This window comes from Dromaius novaehollandiae, chromosome 3 (assembly GCF_036370855.1).
Source record: "Dromaius novaehollandiae isolate bDroNov1 chromosome 3, bDroNov1.hap1, whole genome shotgun sequence".
Lineage (NCBI taxonomy): Eukaryota > Metazoa > Chordata > Aves > Casuariiformes > Dromaiidae > Dromaius > Dromaius novaehollandiae.
In genome coordinates, this window is record NC_088100.1 from 110,875,456 (window position 1) to 110,894,616 (window position 19,161).

The 19,161-nt window shown below is 38.7% G+C and overlaps 1 protein-coding gene across 3 annotated transcripts in view; it reads left to right on the top strand.

Annotated features, from left to right (window-relative positions):
- The window catches only part of FSHR (follicle stimulating hormone receptor), a 97,167-nt gene that overhangs the window by 19,954 nt on the left and 58,052 nt on the right, over positions 1 to 19,161 (top strand). For all 3 annotated transcript variants that reach the window (XM_026095388.2, XM_064509783.1, XM_064509784.1), the window contains exon 2: positions 15,668 to 15,739. In XM_026095388.2, coding sequence (XP_025951173.1) covers positions 15,668 to 15,739 — 72 coding nt within the window. The remainder of the gene's footprint in view (positions 1 to 15,667; positions 15,740 to 19,161) is intronic.

Below are 19,161 nucleotides of genomic sequence, written 5' to 3' on the forward strand. Positions count from 1 at the left end.
CTGCGATAGCGTATTCTTTCCACAATAAAAACACTGATAGTCTGTTCCTAGTTTATCCTGAAGCCTGCTTGGTCATCCTCAGAGACTACTGCCTCTGATTTTTTGGGAATATGCCATAATTATAAACTTGAATTAATCAGACAGAAAGTAAGCTTAGATGTCTTCATAAGAAAAGCATATGTAGGTAGTAGGCTCCGAAATCTTAGCCTGCTTTTAAAAAATGTAGGCTTTACTTTGAAATTGATATGGAGATGGAAAGATGGAGTCAGTATTGCTGAATAAAGCTTTGTAGGTTAGAAATGTTTTATGTAGTGCAGTAAGAAGATACCTTTGGTTTTGTCCTATCTTGATAGCCACAGATAGAGTATTGATTGGATACTTGCTACAACCAGCATTTAAGCAAAAATGCAGCTGTTCAAATACTATATGAAAGGTATGCTCCTCAACTTGTTTAAAATGTGATCCAGTCCAAAAGCTTCACAAAGATGTTATATAGCATAGCAAGGATCTTCTGCAGGTGGTCAGCAGCTAAATTGGGCCCTTGAACACCAACAAATAGCATGCTAAATCCCCTTTCCCTAATCCTCTCACCTGCCCCCAAGCTGACAGGTAGGGCTATTTGCCCAGTAGAGGCACATGTTGGAGCAGGTTTTCCTCTGTAGAAAGATAGCCCATCCGTTAACTGCTGTCTCCCTCCGATGCTAGGAGGGCCCAAACATACTGCATACAATAGGGATTCTGAAGAGATGCTTAGGGTAGAGTAAGAATGAGGACACATTTAAGATATATTACTGCAATACTCCCCCAGCCTCCAACTACTTTCAGTCCCAGGCTTGAGACTCTTGTTGTTTTGTATGTTTGGTTACCCTGAATTATCTCTCCTCAAATTATTTGTCCAGTCTGCCCTTTAACCCATGTCTGCTTCTTGCATCCATGCAAGCTGTACGAAGGAGCTCTACCAGTCTACACGCGTTGTGTGAAGAACCACTTCCTCCTGTGTGCTTTGAGTTTAGCTATTTGTGCTTTCACATGATGTATTGTAGCATTTGTAATGGAAGAGATGGTAAAGAATCGATCCTTGCCTACCCTGTCAGACGTTTTGTAGATCTCTGTTATAGGCCCCTTATGTTTTTCAGTCTGAAAAGTCCTGGCCAAATTGGTTATTCCTCTAATGGAAGCCATTCTTTGTCTTTGATCAACCTGATTGCCCTTCTATTTGCCTTTCCTAATGTTAATATACACTTTTTGAGATAAAGGGATCGTAACTGCACCCTTTACTCAAAGGCTTTGTGAACCACTATCTTTACCATGGAAGAGGAGGAGGAAGGTATTGGAAAAGTAATGCAGCAAAGAGGTCATGCAAAGCCTACACATTTGGAGTATTATGAGCCTGAGTCTGTTTTACAATACTGAAAGGAAATCTGTTCTATCTACTGCCATCACCTCTCTCTCATACAAAATTCAGGTGTGTGTGTGTGTGTTCTGAGAGATGCCAAGTTCATATCATCCACAAGCTGTGAGGCAAAGAGGAGATTGCCTTTCAGTTAGTAACTTACTTCTTTAAGCACCTAATGTATGATAAAAGAAACTTTGCTGTGGCTGAGTTTCAGATTCCCTGACTATTTTGCAATAGATTATGTATTGCAGTCCAATACGACCAGTGCAAAAGAGTCAACTTGAAAGAAAAATGGTTTTGAGGAGAGTGATTGGGATTAAAAAACAATGTGGAGGTGAGAGAGACAGTAAGGGAGAACTGTAAGTTCTGGGCAGTAGCAACGCATTTCGTCTGGTTTTACAAAAATTGCCAAAATGACCTAGCAAAAGAGCTGGTGAAGAGCTAGAGCATTCTTTTAATACTTTTTATTATTAAAGTAAGTGGAGTAAGCCTTTGATGCTGTGGTATTTATTTTTAAAAATGTCCTGTAGAGCTGCTTTGTGAAACGAAATAGTATGAGTGCAGCTCTGAAAACATTACCTCTGATTCAGTTTTACACTTTGTCTGATCTGCTGACACAGGGAAGGGAATAATCCTTTAACTGTTTTGACCTAAGGAGTAACCTCCTCTTCTTTGATGTACAAAACCCTACATGAACTGTAAATATTGAAGAACGGGAAATCCTTCAGCATTTCAATGACACAGAGATTGACTCTTTCAAAGGGGGCCAGAATAGGTGGTGTTCGCTTGTGCTCATTTGCACATGTCAAAACGCCATCCCCATTTTGACAGAGTTGTAGTGAAGGTTCTTTGCTCCTCTGACATATATCTCAGTGGAGATCTTTTTTTATTCATTAGCCAGTAAAGATGAAACAAAAAAGCTGTAATACAGAAGAATTTTATCCTGTGAGTATGTGTTGGGACTTGGAAAGACATATCTCTAAGGTTCAGTAGTTGGTAGGCCTTGAATACATGTCAGTGGGAGAAAGCATTTGCCTGCTGAATGGCATAATGATGATAAGGACAGACATTTTGAATATGAGAGCTGGAGTTCATGGAGCATTAGCAAGTGGGGGAGTGAAGTAAAGATGAGAAAAACAGGAAAGGGAACAGTTATTAGAAATTCCCTTATGAAGACAGGAGCTCTGGACTGGATCAAGGATCTCCCTAGTCCAGCATCCTGGTAATCTCAGATAATTGTGCACTACCAGAATCCAGCTATGTCTGGCTTGACATCTTGAGCAGAGCAGCATCTTGGTAGTTAACTCTCTTCACATATTTTGTTTTCATGAATTTATCCAGTTCTTTTTGAATATCTACCTCAGTGTCCTGTGACAGGGAGTTGCACAGCTTAACTACACGTTATATAAAGAATGAAGTCCTCCTGCTAGTTTTGCAACCGTTTTCACCCAGCTCTTGTCTTGCTATGCTAATCATCATCACATTTGTCACCTCGCTCTTCACTCCCCGTCCAGATCATTTTTGACTATGGTAAGCAGGCTCAGTGCTGGTCTCTGAGGGACTCTATTCATGACCCACCTTCATTCTGAAAACTGACCATTATAGCTTCCCTTGTTTCTTCTACTCAGGTTTTATCCAATTGTAAACAAGAAGTTGCTTATCGTAGTCACTCAAAGATCTCACAATTCAAAAAGGCTGACTTAAGGGTATGTAGGAAGGGGGCAGAGTTATAGCTTTCATCCACTGAGGTTAGATGTTGAAAAGGATATATTTGCCTAGGTGTATCTGGTCAGCTCTTTCTTGAAGGACCCTCACAACCTCCTGTTGTGCCATGGGGAGGTCCAGTTTGTCCCATCTCTGGTTCACCATTCTGTCACCCTATTTAACAGAACCATGTAGGTTTAAGCGCTCCGCAGAAGGTTCATGTTCAAGAAGCACTCTGAAGGTGAAAGTGCAAAGCACACATTTCTTCTGAACATAAACCAGTTTTTCAGTTGCCAGTGTTGTCAGGCTGGCAACTTTCTGAAGCAGTAATATTCACTTTCAAATGTTTTAAAGATCTGTGCTTGACACTAGTGCAAGCTTTTCACTGTGCATTACTGGGAAAAGACCTGCTAATATTCAAGTAAAATAAGTGTTTCCCTGAGTGGTAGCTAATAGATGTGCTGAGAAGAGTTCTTGATATGGAAACTATGCAGCTAGTAAGAAAATCAGTAATGTGGAAATATGTGGTGAGCACTGGTTGTAAACTGGAACGTTTAAATTGCACTTGAACTTCTGTAAAAAAAAAAAAAAGAAAGAAAGAAAGAAAAAGAAAAGAAAAGAAAGAAAGAAAAAATGCCACCATGTATTTGCTGCTTGGTTGATAGGACTTAGCAGTAAAGTGCTCCAACTGCTCAGGATTTTCCCCAAAGAAGCTGGTAACTGAATCAAGGGGAGAGTGACCTCCAGTTACCAAACATTGAGAGAACCGCTTTTTAAGATGCTATCTTTGTTCCCAGGCATTTGGCATATAAACAGCAAAGTGTTGCAGGTTTTGTGGAGAGCCTCATCTCAGCTGTTTTCATTGCATTGCGAGGACTACGGACTCCTTAACGCACTCAGAAGCCTCTTGTCCATGTTAATCTTGTCAGTCCTCCCATTATTGATGTGCTGTTTTGTTCATAATTGTGCACAGACAACAGCGCTTATAAGAGCCAGCTTCTTCATCCCTGGCAATACTCAGCTGAGAGATTCAGGTAAGAGGAAGGCCTAACTGGAGGTGATGAATAAGAGGTTTGGCTTATTTTCATGGCTCTGCAGTACTGGAAGGCCTGAATTTTTCAACTTGGTCACTCAGTGTTGCTTATTTCAAAATTGAAGTATTTAAAATTCAAATATGCACCTTAATGTGTAAGAAGGAGGAAGTGTTCCACTCATCATGGTGAGAGAGATGCAGGAGCATATGGCAGAACCTAAACATATTTCTAAATTAACTGTGTCAATACAAGTCTAGCTGGTGCCCTCAGAATAGCAGAGCATGTCTGGTTGGCATTTGGGACCCCTCATTGGGAGATGCTGTTTTCTCAAGACTGCCAGTTGAGTTAGTTGTGTTTGGCACTCAGGATGCTCTTTGGAAGAACCGTTGCATATTAGATAGCAGAGAGAATATTTACATTTACAGAGCTCATGCTCTGATCCAGAGAAAAATAATAGAGTATGATCAGAGTCTCCGGGTGCTATTCCTTATATGATTTCTGAAAGTTCTGGCGTCAGGGAGTATCAGATATCTCATTAAAACTTCAAACAAGCCTCTGGACATATCTAAATGAACCCAAATATTCAGTGGGGGCCCTCTTACTTATTAGACTGTGTGTGTTAATTAAAGAAATTGACAATGGGTCTCTCTCACTTTTCATTTTATTAATACTTTATGATATTTCGGCTGTGTCCAATTAAACAAGATAGGTATAGAATCTATGAGAATATAGATGAAAAGGGAGTTAAAAAGTAAAATAACTCTTCTTTAAGGAATTTGTCAAACAAAACGAAGTGAAAGAGGTAAGCTATTTGGTGTTTTGTCAGTCAGCGATGTTTCAGCAATACCTTTTGCAGAAAAACTTGCTCCTTAAAGGAAGTTTTACCTTCAGTAAGAAATCCGCAACCCAGAACTTACAGAATTTTGTCCCTGGACAGTTTGTCTCCGTCAGTAAAAACAGCATCATGTATGGCGGGCCTACCAACACAGAAAGTCCTGAAGTCTTAAAGGTAGAAACACTACACACAAACAACATTTTTCACCTTTCTGGTATGACCTCAACTGATGAACAAACCACTGTTCTCAGCCTGCTGAGGACTAAGATCTTTCTTGACACATTCTTGGGAAAGGAAAAGAGTTGAAATGACCAGCTGTGTGTGAGCAGGATGGCTATTCTTGTTCTGAATCAAGAGAGGAAAGTTTTGAAGACGACAATAATACCTGGAGAGGGGGAAAAAAATTGGTTGGACTCTAGACATTTCCCATAACCCTATTTGCCTTGACAAGCTGACCACAAAGATCACAAAGTAGAGCACTCTCTGTGGAAGAATAAAAGTAGTGTTTTTCAGGATAATCAATACTAATGCAGTATAGCTATTTATAAAAATAAAGCAATCGCTATCTTCTGATTTTCTGTAACCAAGATAGGATAATGTCTGTCACTTCTGTTACGTGTCTTATACAAAATACTTTTCACAGCACGCCTTTGATGTTAATTGAAGCAATTTTAACTGCGCTGTTAGCTTACTGTGGTCTTTTTTTTCTTTTCTTTCTTCTTTTTTTTGGGGGGGGGGGGGGGATAACACACTCCTAGCAACTAAACCCTTTCTGGATGTGAATGTGGTCACTGTGATTTTGCTTATAGGCTTAAACAGGACTTGTTCTGTGTTCAGTGACAAACCTCTTTTCTCTATGTTCATATTGGAGAGGAATCCAGAGCCTGGGCTGTGTTTTGGAGTGTGTTTTATCTGTCGTGGTGGTGCAGGAAGCACAGGAAGCTTTTGCATTTGACTTCCAACTACCAGAATTCATTGAACTGACCAACGTTCTTATATCAAAGGGTGTTTGAAAGAATCATCCTGTGCTACTAATCTGCACTAATCTGGAATCATCCTGGGCAGTTTTTGCTCCTTTGATAGCTACAGATCTCTTTAGCAAAGCCTCTTTACTGACGTGAGCTACATGAGGACAAACAAGCTTAAAAGAAACCCTCTTTACAAACACTTCTAGAGGAAAATCTGGAGGATATGAATACTAGAATAGCTGATGTTTTAGTGGCAACAAAATTGCCTGTGTGTAACTATGCATTGATATTAGCATGAACCCTAATGCTGAAGAGAGCCCTGTCTTGTGAGGTGATGACTGTTGCAGGGGTGTCTCTGCAGTAATTCTGCTCCGGGCATGTGTGTTATTCGTATTTGCTGCATTTGTTGTGTGTGTTACTGCCTTGTGCTGCTTGCATCTAAATCTACAACAGAGTTCTTTGTCAGGCATGTTCTTTGCAGAATTAGTTAACATACCCAGGCAACTAGTCTAAAATGTCAAAACTTTGTCAGAGTCAGTTCCTTTCCAACTTTATCTCAGTCTAAGTACACTGCAGAATTTGCACTAAGTGGGGATATGTCCTGTCCTATTTGTTTTGAGCACCTCAGATTGAGTAGAAGTACTTCTGTTGCATTTCTTTTTCTGATTGTGGATTTTGCAATCTTGCTTTTTCTCCATCCTGTTTTTTAAGCCCAGATCTCCAAACTCATCTCACCCTATTCAAGCAGAGGTATTTAAAAGCATCTTTCAGCTTTATTTTTAACTGCCTGCATGTGTGACCTCGGAAAGGAGCTATCTGCAGTGCAGTGGGGTATGAACAGTGTTGCTAAGGACAGTGGATGCTTTGTCCTGAAATGAGAAGTGTATCAGTGCTGAGACTAAACATACCATGTTTTCTGAAAACTAAGAAGAAGATGTAGGGGGGTGGAAGATGGAATAAGCTTACAAGCATGTTGCTTGACCTCTTTTGCAGTCCTGTACTTCAACCGATGCAGTTTTTTTCACGGCAATTCTCTGTCCTTCCTCATCTCTGCTTATCAGCTGTTAACTGCAAGGGGCACAGTGTACAACTTGTTAGCTGACTTAAGCAGGGTTTTGGAAGAAAAACAAATTCTGCAGCAGCCTTGTTATATGCCTATGAGTAGCATCACAGCTCTGCTGGGGAAATGGGACTTAAGCAGTGCAGGCAGAGATGCATTTTGTTATCTGTGTTACAGTATTGGGACATTCCCCAAGTGAAAAGCCAATGTGATCTTAAAATGTTTCTGTTCAGCTTTTTGTTGCTGGGTGGCATTATTATGCCAAGCAAGTATTCACTAAATTTAGAATAGGAATGCCGCTAGTACTATTCATTACGCTTTTACTCTAATTCAAAAAAGAAAAGGAAAATGATTTTAAGAGAGGCCACTAGTAAAGATTAAGGAGTGATTTTTCATGAGCTACTGCACATATTGCTTTTTTACGTTCAGATCTGCAAAGCAGAGAGGCATCACTAATAATCTTATCATCCCGGTTCTAATTGCATTTACTTTGTCTGTGCATTGCTTTGTTTAATAGTGCACAAACCAAAACATTTTCTTTATCAGGGATGGCTACTTATATCACTCCCAGTCTCAAAGAGATTCCTGTGTAGCATACCTGAAAGGAAGACATTGGCTTTCTCAGATTTATAGTGCATTTTTCAAATAGAAGAGTGGCGTTACTGTCCTTTACAGCACAGCTGTAATGCCTTGCACTTTATCAATTTCACTCTAATAGAGTCTTGTTAAAGTTTAACGTTTCGTTAGTTTGTCTATTACTGCTCATGGTTGCCAGCTGTAAACAGATTGCTTCCATTTCTCCCATTTTGAAAGTTATACGATGTAAAAGAAAGATGACTTTGTGATTATGATGCTGGACTGAAACTCTGGGTTCAAGCCTGGGCTCTGTGACAAATTTCCTTTGTGAACTTGGGAAGTAACTTTGTGTGTGTGCAAAAGCAGATAGAGCTATTTTTCTTGAAAATAAAGGGAAAATGATGCCAGATACTTGTCAGAATTTCTTGTACTTGTTTTTCTTTTTATTTTTGATTGACATAGCTCTTTGTCAGGACTTGATGTCTTGTTTTTTAAAAAATTACTAGTTAGATTTTTATTTTGTCCTTTGATTCTGTTAGTAAATTTCATTGAGGGAAGTTTGTTTTCTGTCTTCTCCATGAAATATATATTGCATAATTTTTCTTTGAGATGGTCACCTTCACCTCCTGTTATTACCCCACATGTATTAACCAGCTGCACAGACTAGATAGCTTGTCTTTTTACAAGCACTTAAAGTGGATGAGCAGCTGGTTTAACCGTGGACAGAGCACAGTAGGTGGGTGTAGTGATCAGATGCTTCCAGCCAGATTGTGCCTATTACCAGAGGAGTATGGTCTGTCTTTTGTAAGTCAGTTTAAATGTGTGTAAAGTAGGAGTTCTCAGACTCTCTGCAAAGCTCTTCCTTCCTCATTCAAGTGTGCCTGTGCCATCAGGGTCCCCTTTTTGAAATGAATCTGTAAATTAGTTACATGAATAGTCATTAATGAAAAATACTCTGCTTGGTTTTAGATTTCCTTTAAGATGATGGAATAGCTCTCTGAAAAGACAAGCCAGTGTCATGGTGTGAGCAGTGTTTTGTCAGTACCAGTGCCATTGCTCATGATGTTGCCTGCCTTATGAAGTCCAAACCTCAGCACCTCCTGGAATTGAGGCAACTAATACAAATCTTTCTCTCTCTCTTTTTCTCTAATTAAAGCCTCATGACTGTGGAAAAGAGCTTGATGACATGATATGAATGCCCTTGGAAGACGTAAAAACCAGAAAGCAGATAAAACCAACCTTTTTGCATTTAGCTTGAAGATTTTTTTGAAGCTTTTCTTGTGATGTTTTAGGATCTAATTTGATAGTTTTGGACTCCTCTCCTGCTGCTGATAGGAAGTGGGGTTATGTCAGAAAGCAACCACAAGCTACTTTGTAGATTACAGGGATCTTCCGCTTAGACTGCTGATTTTCACGCTCTGAGCATTAAAATAAATAATCCAGTTGTGTTTGCTTAAAAGAAGTCACAAGCATGCAGCTTAAATCGTCATGCAAGAAAGGCCCAGCTCTAGGGAGTGCTGCAATTGCTTCCCATGAGGGGCTGAGTGCCCTTTCCTCCCCTGAGCTCCATTTACATAGCCCTGAGGATGCCAAATTTTGAGATGCCAAATTCTGGTAAGAATGGCAGGGTTTTTGAAGCAGCCATTTTGATCATTTTCCATGGAAAGACTTGTGACAAACCTGGAGCCTTTCCAGAATTAGAAGGTAAAAATCTTTAGCCCACCGTGCGCTTCTGTGTAGGTGATCAGGGTATAACTTGTATAACTACTACATTTGTTAGCAGATTTTTTTTCCTCCTACTGATCCATTAAAGTATTTTAAGATATTAGAAAAAATATCTTCATGTTCGGAATCATAGTATGAAAAATACTTGAATGTTCATGTATTTCTGCGTATGTCCCTTCCTAGTGAGATGATTACTAGAACTCAATCCTAGTCACAGTGAAGTCATATAGTAGTATGAGCCCGTGAGGCAGGGGCTTACAAATGGTCTTCACAAATGTGAATCAAATCATAGTTGAGCCCAAAGGAATCTCACGTTTCTTTCCGGTAAGAATTAGGACTAAAGCTTAGGGCCAGACTGACACAGCTACATTGATTTGCACCATCTGGGACACAGTCTGCAATGTCTGTTTGTCTTCTATTACAGCATGAAAAGCAAAATAGTCCTTCACTGTTGCATTGACTAATCAAGCAAAAAAACAAAAAAATAGGGTAGGATTTTGTTTATTTTTGCATGTTATCAAGAGCAAGAAACTATGCACACAAAATAGGTCATGGCATCATTTTGTCTTCTCTTGATGTAAATCAAAGACTCAGTTGTTGCTTGTGCTGGGACCTCCAGCACATCTCCAAAGCAAGAAACAAAAACAAAGAAACAACCAAAAAAATTACAAAGAGGGGAAATTAAATTTCACAGTAAATCTTTCTGTCTGACAAAAAACACATTGCTGCGGAGGATTAGAAGGTGATAACATCAGACTATTACCTCAGAGATTAAAGTAAAAAGTTCTTCAAAATCCTATCACATTTATTTCTTTGGAACTGAATTTAGTGATTTAGCACTATGGTCACTGAATCTTTTTAGCTTTTTATTTTATTTTCCTTTGGTCCTTAAGTTATAAAGTTTATAGTATATGCTTGATAATTCATTTTAATGGCATGAATTTGCAATTTACAAGAGGCAGGGAAGATAATTCTACAATACATACACTTTCTGATTAACTGTGTGTGACTTAAGTAGATCAGAGAAATGAGTTTTAAAGAGAGTTTTGAAAGACCTAAATTCAGCCGTGCTTATAAGGCAGAGATTAATCTTTTCTTTGTTTTTTTTTTTTTTTTTTCCTAGTCTAGTTGCTGATAATGAGCAAAGTCCTTTGTTGTGCAAGGTCGGAGCCATGGAAGGGGGGTGTTTGCCAAGGAAGGGAGCTGGGAGGAGATGGGGGCCACCAGGGCTGTGCAGGCTGTGCCATGGGAGGGAATTCTGGTGGTGCCCTTCGCCAAGGAGTTCCTCCATACCTGTTAAAGAAAAATCTTGTGGGTCCAGGGTCTGAACACTCGTCATTTGGTGAACGTGCAAAATACATTCTGTTTCACATACAAATAGTTATCTTAACAAATACAGCATCTTTCCATACATCAGTACAGTTAATGTGCACATATTACGTATTTTGTATGCACTTTTTTAGAGATGCTTAACAGAAATGGCCCTATTGGTCCAATTTTAATCTTGTGATTTATCAAGTTTTTTTTTAATCACCCATGCCTTAGGCACTAGACATCTGAATAATGACTTCCAGTCCTCCATCCCTTCATGATGGTAGGTCTGATTTCCATCACTGGATTCATGTGGGACTGGGTGGAAGAATGTAGTTTTTTCTGGACATTCCTTTTCCCCCCTGAGTCTTGCGTTCTGGCTGTCTGAAGAACCTCAGCTGTGGAACTCTCTATTTTAGGAAAAAAGTTCAATAAATCTCTTCATAGTTGAAAAATGTTACAGGGTTATTTGGGATCGTTTTACCAGTACCTGCTAAATTCTGTTCTTTGCATCAAGTGTTCTCTATAGGCCATGTGATTAACCTGGCACTATGATATTTCTCTTGTACTAGATACAGCTATGCAGAAACAAGATGTGTCTGGGTTGTTTGTTTTCACTGTGATACAAACTTGTGTAAATTATCTGTGTCAGTGGTTTTCTATTAACTAGGACGCCATCATTCTAAATAACTAGGTTTAGATCTCTCTGTATATAAATAAATCTGTGGGAGATAGTTCTGCTTTAGCCCTGACTCATCAAGCCTTAATTAGCAACAGATTTTTGATAGGTTTGTAATAGCAAAATTTACTCACAAGCATTCATGAGGCAAACTAAAATGATAAAATAAAAAGGCAAATAAATTACATAACATTTACAAATCAAAAAAGGAAAAAAAACTATGGGAGTTGTGCATGTTCATTCCAGAAATTATAGTCTGATTGTAAGCTTAATTGTCCCTCCAGATGTAAAAGGATATTACAGCACAACAGAAAACAATCACTCTCAGTAGTCTTAAGAACAGAAGCAGAAGTAACAGGAACTGCAGTAAGAAAAAATCTGTTAGATATTAAACAGTATATATTTAAGTATATTTGTATACTATAAATTATAAATATATAAGGTATATGTTTTGCTGTACAACTGCAGCAGGGTAGCTTTGGTTTGTAATAGTAAAGTCTCAAAGAATTAGCCTCAATAGATGTATTTAAATCAGGGTTTAGAAACCTATTCTGGATATGGAGTTGTATAGGAGCAATGGGCCAGATTTAAATCTAGCTTGTACTCTTCTACTTCTGGAATAACAGTAGTTATTATACTGTTATTCTACATCCAGCCACATACATGGCCTTCTCAGGACATACGACACATCATTTCATGGGTTGGTGGCTGTTTGCTTTCCTATGCGCTGTTCCTGCATCTTGTTATTTGTAAGTTTTTGGTGGCTGGAACACTGGGGCATCTGCTAGGGCTTCTAGGACCTACACTAATGCAAATAACAGTAACATTAGCATCACTGAGCTGTTTGAGACAGACAACAAATCTTGTAGTCGTGGCTGCATGACGCTTGAGCCGCAGTGGGGGTCAGCGAGAAGCCCTATCCGCTGGGTAGCACATCCTCCTGTGACATGAGATATGGGAGTCTGAACCGCTGTGGATGAGGAGATAATTGAAGCTGGGGCCTCTATTCCTTGTTACTGCACTTCCACTGCTGAGGCTGCGTTTAGGAGGAGTGAAGCCTTCCTCGGTTCTTGTAAAGACTGCTGCTAGCAGGGGCTTCTAAGCTTTTTTTGCATACTGCGAGGGTTGTGCTATACTTACAGTTCTGACTCAAGAGCTGGGAGCTCAGAGGGGTTGAGATAGATGTATAGATATGTATCAATACATACAGATACACACACGCACACATGCCCCTGTGTTTAGTGTTTCCTAGGGACTAGTGCTGCAGAGCTCCATGCACCGGGTACATACAGATTTTTGGATCACCTCTCTGAGGGGTCTAGCCTTTCTCATGCCTTCTGTTGGGCATAGAGCTGTTTTTTGAATTCCGTACCAAGTGCTAAACATTTAGGCTTTTCAGTGCTTTCCTTGTAGATGCCTAAGTCCCTTGTTAGGAGCAAATAATGCATCTCTCCATTAAGTACCCATTTTTCAAAGGTCACTTTGATGTCTTGTTTGTCTTGCATAAAGCATGCTTGGACAAAGGTGGGCTTATATTCATTTCTTTAACCTTAAAAGAATTCCAGAAACAAAACCAAGGCAGTACTTTTCAGTCATTTTCTACACGTTCCTCAAAGAATTGCTACGGAGCAGCCAGTACTTTAAGTCAAGTACCGATTGATTCTTGGAGCCTAATTGGTGAGATTTATTGACAATACAGCACTTCACTAGTTATAATAGATTCCTATTCATTATACAGTTGATAATTCAACAAATAGCAGATTCTAATTTTCAGTGTTAGTTATAACATTATGACTAACTTTATTAGCTTACTCAGGGATGTTCTAAAACACCTAACCTTAATTTTTTGAAGTGGAATTTGAGACTTCAGCTGTTAAACTTCAATTCTACTTTAAAAGCTTATTAAGGACATTAGAAAGGTAGGTGCTGAATTCTGGCACCTTATTAGCACAGGATAGCAGAGTATTCAGCAAAGAAACTCAGTGTCTGATTTCTACCTCTATGCACTTGTAGCTTTACTTGTACAGGTAGCCTCATATATGAGTGATGTTCCCATCTTTTTATTAGTTTCAGGATCAGGCTGTAAGTTCTTGTTGTGGTAAAGCATGCAGAGCCCAGTGCTTAATTAAAGGAATGCCTGCCTCCTGATGATCCACACCTACTGTGAGAGGATTAGTTTTAGAATATTGCCGTTCAAAATTACAGGTTGCTTTTCAGACTGAGCCCACTTTCTAGGCCTCCAAAATTAAGCATGTGTTTCTAAAAAGGAGAGTTTAGAAAAGGTTGCAAAGTAGATCAAAGTTAAACAGTTTCCTAATGGCTCAGCTTTGCAACACTACGCCTGGGGGGTTTTCTGCAAGGTTCCATTGTGTGGGTCTGAACTCTGAAAGTAGGGACGTAGCTTTGCATGCATTACACTGCCACGTGTTTGGTAAGGCATTACAATTGCCTAATCCAGGTTAGGCCTTTCCTGGAAGCTCTTTAATCCTTCCACATTTGCATAATGATCTCAATAGTGTAATTCTTGCGTGACAGCATAGAGAAGCTATTTCTGACTTAAAATATTACAAGAATAATGAAATAAAAAATTGACTTTATTGTCTTTCAGGATTAAGACCACCATAAATGTCAGTGTTTAAAATGTGTGGGGCCAAATTCACTCCTGGCATCCTTAGAGTTAAATGAGATATGCATTGACTTTATTGTGCTTGAATAAGTAATAACAACTTAAATTTAAAAATCTAAATGAGAGATAGATTCTGATTTGCAATTAGAAAATTTAAATCTATCACAGTGGTATTCCATCAAACTAATACTTTTTTCTCTGAGATTTTAATTAAAACATGATACTTGCTCGTGAAAATTCTAAATTAATCAGATGAAATAAAAAAAGACAAGTGGTTTCTGTGAGTATGTGAACAGTAAGAAAGTAAGTTTCTAGTTCTGAAGTGTAAACTGTTAAAATTTACAAGACTACACAGTAGGTGATACTAGGCTTAGTTCCCATTTCTATCCTTCTGCAGATATTAAAATAAGGCAACACAGATGGAAATGAAAAGAGGCTCCAAGCAGCCATTCAAAAACACTTCTGTGAATGATAACAATGAGGAATCATCCAGCAGGCATGCTCACTGAAAGAAGACTTCTGTAGTAATTCAAAAAAAAAAATCTTTTCCATTTCTATGGGAAAATAGACTAAGAAACTGAGTCACAGAATGATGATATTCATGTATGTCACACAGGTGATCTTTTTAAAAAAAATATATCATTTTTTAACAGACATTGTTTGATAAAACTAATGTTGCCTGATGTCTTATTTATTGCATCTGCTTGGTGTTTAACACCTGAGAGTTTGAGTATCACTTTTGTTCTCAGCAGCAAATATAAAAATATGGTATTTCCACATACCAACTCTCTGTGGGATTTATCGTGCCTCAGTCATGGTTTCTCAACTTGGCTTCGAGTCATGTATCTTGATAAACAGGTTGTGTTAATATATGCAATTGTCTGTGTTCAGTATCTTTGAATGATTAAATGCGTGAGAGAAAACAATTACCTAGGATAACAACTGATTTCTCCAAAAAGTAGTTGATAACCTGCCTTTCATTTATTGGATGCTATCAGCTGTAGTCCTCCTTATCTACTGTGGTAAAAGAAGATGAGACCAGATTAACAGGAAGGTTTTTACATGATATGTAAATGTTTATTCTTCGTAAAGCGTATCATGTGTCCTTTAAAATATGTATTAAAATGTTGTCTTGCTCCATGTGTGGTAGAGTTGTGTATTCCAATACCCCAATTTTGTGGTATGTTATGAATTTGAAGATGGACTGTGAAAAGCAGTACAGGGATTTTGAAGTTACACTGACTGGAGATACCAGATGACTCCTTAAATTATCAGTGCAGCAGATTAAGGCTTATCCTGCATGAGCATGTATATACCACCTACAACCTTGTGTAAGCAACTCATCCCAGTCAGGTTCCCCAGGGCTGCTTTGTGCTGTGTTTGAACATCTGCACACTAGAAGAGAGGAAGAGACGAAAAAGGCACCATCCCCTCACAGTGCACAGCAAAGTTGCAGTGACCAGGTGTCTGCTTCTTACTGAAGCAAAAAGGGAAATTGAGACTCAGTGACTGATGCTTTTTCTCCTGAGTACCTCCAGAGATAGCCCAACAATATGCTGTAATTTTGCTCTGGGGCAGGCAGTTGGAGTCCCCCAAAGCCTTTGAACATTACATATAGCTGTATTTATAATATGAATCCTTCCTGGGAGACTATCCTTGTATCTGTGATGATGGCCTTGCCTGTTCTCAGAGGGCCACCATGCAGCCCTGTGTTGTGAATAGTGAATAATCAGCACATTTTCTCTGTTTTCAGGAGATTTGTCCTTACCAAGATGAGAGTCATTCCGAAAGGAGCTTTCACAGGACTTGGTGACCTAGAGAAAATGTATGTATTGTGTCAATACTTACTGGCAAACAACCATTTTGCTTTAAACAGTAGTTTCTGGCTGTCGCTCCTTTTACTGCTTCAGTCTGTAAGCAAGTCCCTAACTGAGCTTCATCTAGTTTCATCTTTCCATTTAAAAAAAAAAGAAACATTTTTTTAAGACCATGTTCCAAAACATTGTTGTCACAAATACATTTTTATATCAGCAAGGAAGCAGCTCTTGGTCAAAGGATTAGTTCAGCATGGAGCATCATTGTAATTAATAAATAAAATGCCATAGCAGAAGTCCATGGGAAACTGATTAATTTGAGAACTTTGAATTAGTTTGTAAGAAATCAGTGGACGATTAGAGAGGAAAATTCTGCTATTCGTAACAGGTCAGCCAGTCCTCTTTTGACTGCTGAATAAATAGGATAATTCTGTGCATGTTTAGAGTCCTCTGGGAGGATGCGTGCGATAGGTTTCTTACAGCTGCTTGTTATGAAAATCTTAGCACATAAGGAGTAAAAGCATCTAATTTCCATGAGTTTTAGTGATAAGTCTGGATATAAAATTATGAGCACCTTTGATGAGCTGATGTATCACATACTCATACTGTTGTGGATGTACTACAGCCCTCCACCCTGGGAGTAAAAATGCTGAATTATACGTTTCCCAGTATTCTCTAGCTACAGCAAATCTATGGGTTAACTCATTTTAGCTCCAGCAAAGATAAATGTCACTGTCAAATCTGAGCTATTCTGTAGCTTTTTCTGAATTATTTCCTATATGAGCAAATTACACTGTGTTTAGAATAAGCCCAGTCTTGTGCCCTCACTGGTGAGGGTCACCAACATGTTTGTCCAAGAGTGGTCTGAGTGGGAGCAGGGAATACGCTTTAATGTGAGTGCCTTTTTCAGTGATGTATGTGTAATGACAATACTAAAAAGGAATTGATTCCCACCATTTCTCTTTGTCATCTTCTCCTTCACTCCCTACCCTTGCAGAAGTAGGGGAGTTAGCAAAAGGGAGGGGGCTGGGGGACAACAGAAGGTAGGGCAAATGAAAAGAAAGGATTTTGAACCTATGGGAGTATGGGTGGATGAGGAACAGGCAGCGAATATGCAAGAAGGATTCAAGAGTTGCTGGTCAGTAGCAAGTAGTAAAGCCAACATGGCATCTGGGCTTTTACATAGCATGAGAGCATCATGGTAGTTTCAAGTCCTACTGGCACAAGCATGCTGATATGCACTAGAAAGCCTTCTGTTGTTGCAGCCCACTTGTGGATGCAGACCTTCATAACCCCATCGAGCACTTGAGGGCAGATGGAGCAGATCTTTCAGTTTCTTCAGACTGACTCTTGACTTGTAATGGTGTATGTAGCTCTTCAGGGGCCTTTTGGAAATTGAACCCGTCAGTGCTTCTGTTCCTGGTTCAGGACTGTAGTTACAAAAGCACTTGATTTAAGTTAGAAGAAGAGGATCTACCTCTGGAAGCATTCTAAAATACCACCATCCTTCCATTAAGATTCTACTATAGTTAGGCTCTTGCTGAAGAGGGCTACTTCATGAGGGTCAAAAAAAAGCCCCAAGTTGCCTGCCTGAGTTAGGAGGACTGGATGCCATTCACATTGACTAGTTCACCCACCATATATTTAAAAGAGTTTATTGTGCTTAATGCTCCATCACAGTAAACAGTCATTTTCTTGAGAAAAAAGAAAGCAGATCTTATTTTTTGTCACCAGGAGTTAACAGTTAGGAATAAATTCAGCTCGGTGTTGCTAGTTTTTTGGCACTTGTTTCTCCCCAGATTTGCTTTTAGCCTAGTCCTTACAGAAAATCGTTAAGCTCTCTGGACTGTGAAGTGAGTTACAAAGTGCATTGTAAACTGTTCACGTTATCTTTAATTACTCAGAAACCATATGTCAGTTATGTATGAAGTGTGACGATTACATTGAATAGGATGTCTCTGACTAACTGGTGATTTATTGTCAACAAAAAAAATTATATATGGAAATGAGCTCAGTTTGAAAATATATCTATGTACGATTAGTACATGGAGGAGAAATGGGAACAGATCGTTTATAGCAAAATATCTTTGAAAATAAAAGTGTGATAAATATGTAAATGAGACCAATCAACATCAACAAAGATGCGGTATTTGCAGATGATATGACAAACAGATAAAATTCGAAATAGCTCACAAATCCTAAATCTAACCCATAAAACATTCATCAGAAATATTCGTAATAAAGTAGGGACTAAAAAGTGTATAATCAAATGGTATATTTGCATATAAAAACAGAGCCTTTGTATGAAAGCCTTTTTTCTCTTGCAAGATCATGCACAAAAAGGAAGGTTAAAGCAAACTGCAGTCTATTAAAGGAAAACAGCTATTAATAATGTGATACCTTCATGTGGTAAAATGTGGATAGCCTGATGTATACAAATGAGATATTTTAATGTAGTATACATATTGTGCTTGCATTGAACTAAAAAGGCTAATAATCAAGGGAGTGACAGTATTTCCTAAGTATGTTACTAATGAAAAGCAGTGTCTGATAAAATCCAACAGATCTGTAGACATGATCTTTATCTCTTCTAGATCATTTCTAACTGTGCTTCCGAGAAAGGGGTAGGTCTTAAGGCCCACAAGTTGCAGGTGATGGTGGACTTGGAAATCATCTGTTTGGGATGAGCTGGTTGGATATAAATTCAATAGGAGATGAGTCCTACATAAGAATCTTAACTCTTTCCTGTTTACATTCAAAGTAAGGGAAAGCTTTTGAATACAGAGACCAAAAACTTCCGGTTTTCAAAAAAAAAAAAAAAAAAAAAAAAAAAAAAAAAAAGCATTCAATGAAGTTTTTCAGTGTTTGTTTTCTATGTGCATTTTAAACTACTTGTAAAAACCAAAACACCTGGGAACTCTGAACAAATGTATCTTGCCACAAAATGTTTAATATTTCCAGTCAGAGGCTTTGTCTTGGTGCCCAAGGAAGATTGTGTTTATTTTTCCCCCCCCTCCCTGTTTTGAGTCAAATGTCTTATCTGGACTGTCCAAACACTTTCCAGAATGCACACAAGTGACCATGACTCATTATGAAAAAGCAGCGTGACCTGGAAATGCCATCATGGAGCACCTGGTCTGCCCTCCCTGTAAAGCTCCAGTTTTAGTTACCAAATTAAAATCTTTCATCTGATTTTTTTTATTTGACAAAATACAGGCATTAGGGTAAGGAAAAAATTTCAGCTGAAATGGTTTTGTTATTTTACTAAATTTTCTGGAAGAATGAGAGCCCATTATCACTTTCTGCTTGCTCATCTATATTCATTTTGTTACGGAAAAATCATGAAATGTCCATTCTGCAGACTGTCATGTACAGAAACAACTTTCTACAGACATTTTTCTAGGAGAAAGATGTTCTCTTCTTCTTAAATAAA